This window comes from Stegastes partitus, unplaced genomic scaffold (assembly GCF_000690725.1).
Source record: "Stegastes partitus isolate 25-593 unplaced genomic scaffold, Stegastes_partitus-1.0.2 Scaffold564, whole genome shotgun sequence".
Taxonomy (NCBI): domain Eukaryota; kingdom Metazoa; phylum Chordata; class Actinopteri; family Pomacentridae; genus Stegastes; species Stegastes partitus.
This window is the reverse complement of record NW_007578295.1, coordinates 152941-164764: the sequence shown is the minus strand read 5'-3', so window position 1 is coordinate 164764 and position 11824 is coordinate 152941. Positions and strand designations below refer to the sequence as shown.

At 47.6% G+C, this 11824-nt stretch overlaps 1 protein-coding gene across 1 annotated transcript in view; it reads right to left on the bottom strand.

The window, feature by feature from the left end:
* Nucleotides 1-4330: 4330 nt before the first annotated feature.
* The window catches only part of LOC103362253 (ephrin type-B receptor 2-like), a 33765-nt gene continuing 26271 nt past the window's right edge, over nucleotides 4331-11824 (bottom strand). The window contains exons 4-16 of the mRNA XM_008288553.1: nucleotides 11251-11406; nucleotides 9749-10084; nucleotides 9546-9670; nucleotides 8771-8933; nucleotides 8537-8645; nucleotides 7348-7415; nucleotides 7061-7183; nucleotides 6694-6941; nucleotides 6136-6351; nucleotides 5819-5968; nucleotides 5217-5410; nucleotides 4951-5106; nucleotides 4331-4439 (exon numbers count right to left, since the gene is read on the bottom strand). Coding sequence (XP_008286775.1) covers nucleotides 4331-4439; nucleotides 4951-5106; nucleotides 5217-5410; nucleotides 5819-5968; nucleotides 6136-6351; nucleotides 6694-6941; nucleotides 7061-7183; nucleotides 7348-7415; nucleotides 8537-8645; nucleotides 8771-8933; nucleotides 9546-9670; nucleotides 9749-10084; nucleotides 11251-11406 — 2153 coding nt within the window. The remainder of the gene's footprint in view (nucleotides 4440-4950; nucleotides 5107-5216; nucleotides 5411-5818; nucleotides 5969-6135; nucleotides 6352-6693; nucleotides 6942-7060; nucleotides 7184-7347; nucleotides 7416-8536; nucleotides 8646-8770; nucleotides 8934-9545; nucleotides 9671-9748; nucleotides 10085-11250; nucleotides 11407-11824) is intronic.

The following is an 11824-nucleotide window of genomic DNA, read 5'->3' as shown; positions in this document are numbered from 1 at the left end:
CGTGGCTGGAGGACATGCAGGACCGTGGGTGCAGTGATGTCACACACAGCATGACCGATACTGAACATCTCACTGACATGAACTCATACTTTGTTGGAAGAGCTTCAGGATGAGACGTGGAAGCACCTTGTTTCAGACTGAAGGAAGTCTGAGCATAAACCACACCCACAGCGACTGGCGGTGCTGGTGTGACCCGCTTCCACTGAACACATGCTCAGACACACACCTGCACTCGGCCAATACTGCACATGTAGAGCGGTTCAGTGCAACATGAGCTCACCGTGGACCAACAAGAAGAGGAGGAGGGTGAAGGTGTTTGGCCGGACCAGCCCACTGTGGCCCAAAGGTGTTCAGCAGCTCAGCCAGCACCGTGTGAGGAACACAGGAACAACACAACAGACAGCCAACCCTTCATTCTAGGTGAGAACTTGTTCTAGTGAGTGGATCATAAAGAATAACTTAAGCACAAAAACTGAAGGGAGGAGGTCCATTAGCCGCTGCCTGGTACCTCAGCAGAGCTCAGAACATTCTGACCAACCAGATCAGTGGGTTTTAGATCAGAACAGACCCAAGTACAGAACATCAACAGTGAAGAGTACACGTGTGTCTTGTGCTCGTACAGTCGAGGGAAGAACGTGTCGAATATCCTAAAACAAAAAGACGAGAGTCACTCAAACGTCACATGAACCAACGAGAGAGTTCACATCTCTGGAGTATAAGTGTCAGTATAAACTGTTGTCATAGCATTTATAAAAACCACAGTTTTATCAAAATTCACATTTATTTAAAACCAACAAAATAGAGTTCTGAGTGTATTCTGGTCCTGTGAAGCGTAGGAACCCTTCAGAACCTCCAGCCACAGGGTTCCTGAAGCAGCATGTTGGTCAGCATCTCCCCTCAGCTCCATCACCTTCAGCCATGAAGGGAGTCTGTACACGGACGGATTACCCACAGAGGCCCTGAACGCCCCACACCACAGCTGAGAGGATTCACGGGTCACGGTTCCTTCTCTTTGGAAAACACCGTCCTCACCAGAAACATGACAGAACCAGTGATCTGTTCTTCACCTGGTGTTTGCAGAGCTAGCAGCCTGTGAGACGTGAAGCTGGAAGTCTTGAACAGTGTTCAGAACCCTTTCCTGGTCAGACCGTAGCAGCTACCAGCTGTGAGAGTGATCTGTGAAGGCTGTAGAAGCTGCTGCCAGTCGGTGCTTCTCACCGTGAGGCGTGAGGGGACAGTTGGTCAGAAAGTGAAGAACCACGGGTTTGTTGTTCTGTTTCTAGAACCGGCTTGTGGCTGCGTCAAAGTCACAAGATTCTAGTTTATAGATTCAAAAGAAGGAATTATTGCCCTCTAATTGTAGAAGCTAAATTTAAATGCCCCAAAACCGTGGGTCTCCACCCGTGAGTGCACACAGCACAGGTTGTGGCTGACAGCTGCACCAGGTGTGGTACAGGTGAGACACGGCACCTGTACCGCATCATTTCTTCTCTTTAAAAGTAAGACAGCGGTTGAATTTCATGGTCATAGTTTGATTGTAGCATGAACAGGTGCAGCTACAGCACCATACAAACACCGTAGGGTTCTGATCCACTGGAACCTTTCAATCCATCCAGCTCAGGCCGGGCTGTGCTTCAGGGAGTTAAACTGCTGAATAGCTTCTCAAAATCCCAAACGTCGTCTGAGCTTCATGTGGAGGTTCTGAGCTCTGTGGAAGCTGAATGATTCTGGTGAGGCCCACATAAATCCAGTCTGTGTGTCACCAGGACCACGTAGAGTTCTGGTTCTCCATAATTACTACATATTACATATTTATGAATGTGGACTAACGTGGCTGACTGCGGAGGCTAACTTCACATCTGGTCTTCTGTGGTGTAAGCACGCCGTCATCCTGGACAGCACACCTCAGGTCTTTGGTCATAAACCAGCACATGGTGGGTCTGTGACACGCTGAGTCAGCGCTGGTCTTCTGGTGGCACCAAGTCCACGAACAAACGTCATGATGAGAGCTGTTGTTCACAGAGGTCTCAGTGTGGAACAGGCTCCCTGCCGGGTCTGGACAGATGAACAGTCGTCTCCCTTTAAGACGTCACTCAGACTCAAACTGATCTATGTAGATGTTGGTACAGATGTTCTGGAACTTTTTAAAAAAAATTTTGTGAATTGCTGTGAGTCTGTGACAACTTTTGATTTTTCAGAACTTTTCTGGTCTTAGCTTTGGGTTGAGATGATGTCTCGCTGATGTTCTGTGATTTTAAATGGATTGTTTTTAATGCTGTTTAGTGGACGGACCCCAGGAAGACCGGCAGCCCCCCTGTGGAGGCGGACGGGGATCCACATAAAGAATAAAGAATAAAGAAGGGTGTGACCTCAGAACTGATGCTGGAATGAGTCACAGTGAGAAGAACAGACGTGTCCTCCATACGTGTCCTGATGCTCTTCACAACCTGTCAAAGCTCACATCGCCGGGACGTCCAGCTGAAGGAGAGTTTAGGCTTCTGAGCACAATTGCATATTTTTTTTACACCAGTTAATGCACAAACTAATAAAGACACCGAGTCACTGAAGTGGTCGTTCCAGAACCCCGTCCAGTTGTTCTGTTGGGGTGTACGTCAGAATAAATAAAGAAAACACTGATATGTACAAGACGACCACCGTGAGCCAAACGGATTTGTCTGGAACGACTGGAAACACTGCAGTAGGCTACCGTTACCACCAAAACACGTGTACAGCACTGAGAGACACATCAAAAAGCTTCCCAACCCAAACCCTGACCCAACCTGTCACAGTAAACGGGCCGGTAGAATCACAGGGAAGACGAGCAGCATGGTTCAGTCCACATTTACAACGTGTCCATTTCAAGTGACGAGTGTCTCAGAGTGAAGAGACGTAGAAGACATGAGAGGACGTTTATACAAAACAGAAACATCAACCGACTGACCGACAGCTTTATGACTTCTGTAGACGCTTTGAAGGTTCTGCGGTCCGTGGGTTGACCGGAGCTACTCGGTTCCTTCATTTGTCCCAGATGTCAGTTCACCAGTCAAAACAACATCTGCAGCTTCTCACAGCACAGGCGCTGGAATATGTGACGACCTTTTAAAAAGACCTTTAAAGAGCAAATGTCATCTCCTGATTCCTGCCGATAAACACAAACTCCAAACCGCCCCGTCTGGTCAGCAGTGATGTGACGGTAACAGGAGTCGTGCTGAGAACAGATTCCCTCGGCTTGTGTTTGTCTTTGTACAGGACTGGTCGCTTCTATCGGCCCCAGAAACCAAACAGCATCCTGTTTGACAGAGTTCTTGTGGGACTGTAACGTAGAAAAATAACCGTGGTTGTTATTACTGACAGATGTGGCTAAACCTTGTTGTTGCTGCTGTTTGTACAACAGCCTGTATCCCAAATCCACTATTTGCTCGTCAGCTTCTGCAGATTGCTCTTCGGTGACGCAGCGGAGGAGCAGCTGGTGGTTCGGTTTCAGTGCAGCTACAGAGGAGAGTCAGTGCTTCTTCTTCTACTGGCTTCTATCTGTCACGTCATGATGAGGTGTTTGATCTCCTGCCGATCCGTTGACATGCTTTTTGGATCCTGTGTGCATTCTGCCATGAACAATAAAAACGAAGATGCTGTGCACACAGGCAGCCACAGAATACAGCGAGCGCCCATCTCTGCAACGCTGCCTGACATTAATGGTACCAACATGTGCTGTGATATGCTGAGCGAGGCTACGGGTCCTAACAACAAACAGCCAACGTGACTGTGTGACGGGTCGATCAGGAGGTGGCACTATAAGCGTGCTCAACTGAAAGCATTCAGTCCTGCAAGCTTTAGGCTAAGAACTGAGTTTGCATTGTGCAGTTGCCATTGGGTTGAGTTTGATTGTGCTGTTTTTCATTTTATTCACATTTACTGTGACAGTGAGTCTTTTACACGAAACAAAAGTGCACGGTCAGCTTTGGAAATGATTTGTTGCTGAGAGCTCTGACTCGGTGGTGCAGCCAGCGGTGCCGGGAGTCCAACACAGACATGGGCTGAACGGTTTGGAGACTGGGTTTAGATGGCTGACCACAGCACCCGCCCCCCCCCCGAGCTGGCTGTTACCTGAATGTACAGTAGCATCAAAAAAACTACCGTCCATGTGTGCTGTGCTGCAGGCTGATGCAACCCTCTGGAGAGTCTGAGGAGAAGAAGGGTGGATCTGAGGTTGGACTGAAGTCACAGTCTGTGGGAAGCTATCCGTCCTCCTCAGAGGCTCAAGGAGAATGCAGGGCAGTGGCTGCTGGGCTTTCTACAGTGAACCGAGCCGGCGTGCTCCTGGTCTGTGATGTCACACCTCCACTGAGGTGATCTGGTTCATTTGGGCCCTCATGGACTGGATGCTGTTCAGGATCTTCTTCTGGTGTCCAGCCAGTGTCACGCCTATCCGTAGGATGTCCCTGAGGAGAAAACATCTGTCAGCTCCACCTCAGTAAGAGGACCTCTAAAGCTAAAGGACGGTTTCTGTGTGTTTTATCAGATTATTTTACAAATAGCAGCAAGTCTGTGATGAAGCTTTTTGCCTTTAGCAGCCTCTGTCAGGCTGTTCATATGAACTGTAAACCGGCTCATTTATTTTTAAAGTGTCAGTTACAGAAAACATCTTATTTCATTAAAGACTGCCTCGTGTGGTAACTTTGTGCTGCTTCACAGGAACAGGAGACATTACTGACAGTAAAGACCTTTTTTCTCCTGCCTCACTGGGATTCTTCTGACAGGTGTTCCACTGTCCTTCTACAACGTGCAGCCTGATAGATCTTAGCTATTCATGTTCTATTATAAGCCATGAGGTCTGGCTTCTGCACTAGGTTTGACAACCACCAATGATCAAGATGATTCTTATCAGCAGCAAAGCATCAGCGTGATGTGTCTAACCCTAACCACACAGACATAACAGAGTGTCTAACATACTCCATGGACATCTGGGACACCACATCGAAGCTGGTGAAGCCTTCGTTGGTGAAGTTCTCCTTGTACTGGCCCATCTTAATGGCATCCAGCCACTCATCCACTGTGCTGAAAGAGGAGAAGTCTGGAGTGCTGCGGTCCAGCAGAGGTAAGTGAACGCTGGTGGACGGACAAGACAGAAGAAGAAAAGGACAGCCGGTGATGAAGCTGACTTGTGGGGAATGTGGGTCAGTCGTAGTGTGAAGTAACGGAGGTTCTTAATGCCATACCTTGATGACAGCGGCGTCATGGCCTTGAGACTGTTGGGGTTGCGGATCATCTTATCCAGGGTGCTGACGATCTGGCTGAATTTAGGCCGGTTGTTTCGGTCTTTCTGCCAGCAGTCAAGCATCAGCTGATGTAGTGCACTGGGACAATCCATCGGAGGAGGCAACCGGTAGTCCTGCTCTATGGCATTGATCACCTGCAGGAATTCATGTGGAAACACTGATGTTTAGCTGCTGTGTGAGTACCTGAAGACCTGTGAGGGTCACCATATACATAAATATGTGTGTGTGTGCAGTCATATCAGGCTAGATGTGTACTATACAGTCATACCGAGTCCCACAGGTTCTCCGGCTTCCTCCCACAGTCCAGAAACATGCTGAGGTTAGTTGGTGATTGTAAATTGTCCGTAGGTGTGAATGTGAGTGTGCTTGGTTGTCTGTCTCTAAGTGTAGCCCTGTGATAGACTGGTTACCTGTCCAGGTGAACCTGCCTTCACCCTGAGTCAGCTGGGATAGGCTCCGCCCCCCATGACCGTGGTGAGGGTTAAGGTGTAGAGATGATGGATGGATGTGAATGATGTGGCTGTTTGACAGGCTCTACTCACATCTTGATTGCTCATGTCCCAGTAGGGCCTCTCTCCATATGACATCACCTCCCACATGACAATGCCATAGCTCCAGCAGTCACTGGAGGAGGTGAACTTCCTGTACTGAATGGCTTCTGGAGCTGTCCACCGAATGGGAATCTTCCCTCCCTGTAAAGGGGGACGGCGCAGGGGACAGAAAGACATGAAGAGGTTTTGTTCAGACCCAATGGTTTGGCTGTTTTTGGTTGGTTCAGTTTTTCTCAAATACTTTCTTTCATTTTATAATGTCCATCATGATTCAATCAAGTTCCCTGTAGACTACTGCAAAGACTCACCAGAGCGCTGGTGTAGGTGGGATCCGACGTATCGTCTTCAAGGAAGCGTGACAGGCCAAAGTCTGACACTTTGCACACCAGGTTGCTGTTGACGAGGATGTTTCTAGCTGCCAGGTCTCGATGGACGTAGTTCATGTCGCACAGGTACTTCATCCCTGCTGCGATGCCGCGCAGCATTCCCACCAGCTGGATCACCGTGAACTGCCCATCATTTTGCTTTTGAGAGAAGACAGTTCAGTTAGAGTAAATCTTCTCCGTATCAACCACACGTGTCCTCATCGGCCAGGCATCCGGTCTCCAAAATGGGTTGTTTAGGATCATTTGCAATCACGTCTTTACTCTCAAACTTAATACAGAAACTTTTGGAAGATGATCTTTCCTTAAAGACCAGAACAGGCCAGACTTTTCATATGTTCATGTCATAGGCAGACTGGGATCATAAACATCTGGACACTTTGCTTTGTTTTGACTAAAAAAGAAAGTAGTTAATTGCAGAAAAAAAATGATGATGATGAGCTGCTGGTGGCAACTTTACCATGGATGAGTGTGTAAATGTACCCTAAGGAAGGAGTCGAGGGAGCCATTCTCCATGAACTCAGTGATGATCATCACAGGGCTGCTCTTGGTCACCACTCCCTCCAGATGGATGATGTTGGGGTGGTCGAACTGGCCCATGATGGATGCCTCACTCAGGAAGTCCCTCCTCTGGCGCTCAGTGTAACCTGCCTTTAACGTTTTAATGGCCACCAGTATCTCTCTCTTCCCAGGCTGCCGGAGGTTTCCACTGCAGACCTCACCGAACTCGCCTGACAGGAAGAGTGTCACCACATGCATGTCTTAACGTTGTAGTTGGTACGTTAGTCTCCACAATCCAGGTGTGGCCTGATGCACTAAATTCTTTTAAAGAAAAACCCTCTGTCTTTACCTGCACCAATCACTTGTTCAATCTTGACACAGGCGATGTCGATCTCCTTTGCAAACTCTCGGACCGCTTCGTTGGGGTCTTCGTACGTGAAGGGGTCGATGTAGATCTTCATTCCTGGTGACACTTCAATAGAGAGACAGAAGAAAAAGCAACCGCTATACACACAAAACCCAAACATGCATACAAACAGAACCAGAGTGTTCTTATCTACGCTCCCAAACCAAGACGTGCTGCATGAAGCTCAGCTCTGATGCCAGTCTGTGGACAGCAGTAACGAGGCTACTTACTGTGACCGCTGGTGTAATGCTGCAGCTTGTCTGTGTACTCGGACTCTGTTCGGTCTGAACTTCTCCTGCTGGTGACAAACACAACCAAGATGTCAACAGACCCATCAGTCAGTCCACTGATGAAGACCATGTGGCACAGGTGAAGGTCTGGAAGAAGCTAGCGAGTGGAATTTTAGCTGCGATGAATATGAGGACGTTTTGTTGAGTCTGTTTCTGTCTGATGTTATTCATTATGTGAATTCATGCCAAAGTACAAGATTACATGTGAAAGTTTTACAATCTCTGCTGTCAGCATTTTGACAGAGTTCGTATCAGTCCAGTCAGTGATGTCTCAGGCGTATGTTCACCAACCACATCCAGCACCTCCATCTCGTCTCCAGCTCCAGGTAGCTCTGGCCTCACATGTCTATCTGCAGAACTGCCATCCCTGGAACCTTTCTTTCATTTGCTTTGGTCCAACATTTACTAAGAATTTACTAAATTAATTTACAACTTCCTTCCTGTTATTTATAGCTATTGTTTCTATGAAGATTGCATAAGCTGTGTTAACATCATGCTCCTTGTAGACCGTGGTTCAGTCTTGTAGAAGTAATCCACCTTGTCATGCTGCCACAGCTGGTTCACTTTGCATACGCTTGTATTTGATTTATTTTTCCATCTAACAATTATACCTGCAAACTGTGATTCCAGGAAATGATCAATATCATTTATTAGTAATCTACTAATGTGCCATTTTCCATGTTATTAGTGAAGATGTTGTCAGTTAAAGCAGCTCACGGTGTCCTTATTCTACAGGCTCTACTGTCGATGCACATTAAGTCATTCTTTACACTGTTTGCATTTAACTGATGGATATTTAAACATCACCTTGTCCAAAATGTCCTTTAATATTTCTGTTTCCAATCCTGGTGTCCTATATATGCAACTCACAGCCTTTTTCTGTCATTTTGTAAGAACTCTGAGCGTGACCAGATGGTGATGTGATGACGCCTGGGATCAGTCCAGCCTCTGGTTCAGACAGTGTCTTGATGTTTCTTACATGGAGGATGACCCACAGGAAGAATCGTGACGGCATTTGGTGCCTAAAACCTACAGTGCTGATGATGGAATCGTGTATTTTGGGGCGAACGAGGATATAATAATCATGTTGGTACTGTCGTGTTGTTGGCCTGGAACGTTGGTGGCTTACCTGCGACAAACAATTATGACCACAGTGATGGCGATGATGAAGACGAGCCCTGCAGCAGATGATCCGATGATGAGGGGCAGCTTTTCCTGGATACTGGAGTTATATTCTTCTGCAATTCAAAAGACAGAAAAGCAAGAAATGTGACTTTAATTATATATTTATTCCATTGCTGGTTTACTAAGTCTGCTGGGGCAGACATATGTGCAAACGGAGCGAGTAAACATTCATTCCTACCGTCAGTCATGGTTTGGAAGTACATCTTGCCACTAAAGCGTCCAAATCCAGCGACAGTCCGAGCCCGAACCTGGAAGACGTAGATAGTTCCGGGCCTCAAGCCTCGTACGACTGCAGTGTTGGTCTGACTCCTTGTTAGAGACGAGTTCCACTCCGCCTGGTTCTGAAACACACAGAGAATCAGGAATCAGACAAATCTGTCAGCAGTAAGACTGTCGCCATCAGTGAGGAAGCCATGATTTCCAGGAGCCACTGTGACAAAGAAGGACTCTTCATCACTAATAGAGCTTCGGTTCGTTCAGACAGGCACAGAGTCAGGACGTCACACGGCCGTCCTGTCCAGTCGTTCACTATGTAAGTCCAGCCCACACACTTAGCGTGCTTCATCATTCATTCTGCCCGCTCCACGCTCACCACATCGCTGCTACACCAGCCTCTGCAGATCCACAAATCTCCTCCTGCTCTCCAACCTCCTCCTCTTTAAAGGTTAATATCATACCTCTGGTTGTTTATCATGTTTGTTGGATTGTAGAACTCAGTTGGTTCATAATTGTACCTTGAAGTTACGTCAGCTGGATTTAGCAAAATGAGCACCGTTTAAGTTGTTCTCCTTGTTCTGGTGTTCATACCGTGTTCACTGAAACATCGTGAACCTCAGGCTCTGCTGGAGGTTCGTGATCTCAGGGACTGTCTGCGTCAGGCCTGCTCAGATTCCTCCACTCCAGCAGAGTCATCCCCAAACACAAAACACATGGTTAGAGTGTGTGAGACGTACCTTCTCGTAGTACTGCAGTTCATAGTCGAGGATGACACCATTGGGCTGATCCGGCTGGGACCAGGACAGAGTGATGCTGTTGGGAGCTCTGCTGACCTGGTGGATGATGGACACTGCTGATGGTGCTGAAACAAAAAAAAGATAAATGAGTGAAACGTGAATGGAGGGAAGTCGTGCCAGGTAGTAAGAGGGCTTAGCCTCACCAGCCTGGTTGGTGGTGATGTTGACAGATGTGTACTGCGGCGAATAAGGACTCTGGTCCGACACTCCGTTGACAGCTTGTATTTCAAAGGTGTACTGGGTGTGGGCCAGGAGGTCGCTGATGTGGACGCGGGTGTCGGTCAGGCCCAGCTGACGCGGGACAAACTGTACGTTGTCTCCACAGCGGGTGCAGCCACCTCGTCCACTGCCGCAGCTTTTACAGATGATGTTGTAGACAACATCTTCTCGGCCTCCACCCTCCTGTGGTGGGCTCCACTCCAGCCTCAGAGATGTTTCATTCACTATGGAGATAACGTTTTGTGGTGCTGACGGAACAGCTGGAGAGAAGGTGAGAGAAGAACATTTCATTAGGCACCAATCTGTAGGTATGGTAGACTTGCCACAAACACTATTCTAAGGTGCCACTGTTTTTCCAGTCTGCTGCTTCCTCTGGATATATCATATTATCATCAGGTTACAAAGCTACTGTGATGGACGGGCTACCTGTCCAGGTGAATCTGCCTTCTCCCAGAGCCAGCTGGGATAGGCTGTGGTTTTGCTCATTTCTAAAGACTAAATAACAAAAAATATTCCTGAAAAAATACATGAACACAAAATGTTTAAAAGAATTTCCCGTGAATACAAAATAAATACAAACATGTCTGAAGATCCTCAGTCCTCCAGCTCATGGTTCTTCTGGTGGATTAATGGTAGCAGCTGGACCTGCTTGAGCTCCTTGAAGACGTTCCACCTTCATCCAAGAGGCTTCATCAGCTCTGACTGACTGGTTGGGAGTTCCACATCCTGATATCCTGAAGGAGACGTTAACACCTGAGTTTGGGTTTTAATTGGGGGCTTAACGAACCCCATCATGTCAGGGGGAGCACTAACGACTCACATAACGAGGGGGAGGAGCAACAAACCCCCAATTAAACCCAAACTCAGGTGTTAATGTCTCCTTCAGGATGTCAGGATGTGGAACTCCCAACCAGTCAGTCAGAGCTGATGAAGCCTCTTGGATGAAGGTGGAACGTCTTCAAGCAGCTCAAGCAGGTCCAGCTGCTACCATTAATGCACGAGAAGAAAAAAATACAAAATACTTTCCCACTCTGCAGCTACCACACAGCTGAGTGACTTCTCAGTGGTTCTGGGCTCTGCCAGCGTTGTTGTGTACTGATTCTCTTGTACAGTGGCAACAGGACTTAATCTGTTCGTTGTGGTTCTGCTGGAAGGGAAGAGGCAGATAAACATCAGAACCTCTAAGTCTGAGCTTCTCTGCCTGTGAGAGGACGGTGGCTGGAGCCTCTGCAGACACATGAACTACCTCACTGTTCGTTGGTGACACAGCTTTAGAGAGGAAACGACAACGTTAGGAGAACGTTTACGACAGTGACAGACATGTAAACAGCTCAGTGTTTCTGTCTATGCTCTTCTGAGATGCATCGGCGCTCATTTGAGCCTGTTTGCAGCCGGTGCACTGATCAGGACTGTGCTGTCTACATACTGGTGCACGGCATCTGTGGAGGGTCGGAGTCGGTGCGGTAGTAGCTGTTGCGACAGACGCAGTTCGTTGCTCCCTCGCTGGTGGTTCGGCTGTTAATGGGGCACTGCAGACATTTGTGGTCTCCCTGTGAGGTCTTGAAGGAGCCTGAGATGCAAGCTGGAGAAGAAATGCACACCAATGAAGGAGATACAGACACGGAGAGAAGAGAGACGAGGAGAATGAGCTTAGGAACAAAATGCATGTACAAGTACAAAAGAAAGGCTTTCATGCCATCCAGCGTGTCCGCCAGATACCTGACCTCACAAAACACTGCAGGGCTGAATTACCTCCACCATAGTGCTGACATTCAGAAGATCAGGAAGTTGGGATTCATTGGTTGGGTCTTGCAATAGATCGCAACATGCTGAAGTGTAATGTAATTCATAACTGAAGACAGTGTGTATAAAGCTATCTGGTAAACAAAGAGTCCTGATGCTATATGAGCAATCATGGTTTGTAGTATTTATGCATTCATTCATGCTACATTCATTCCTCTCTGCTCCTCTGTGGGGCTGCATTCGGACACAATGAGCCA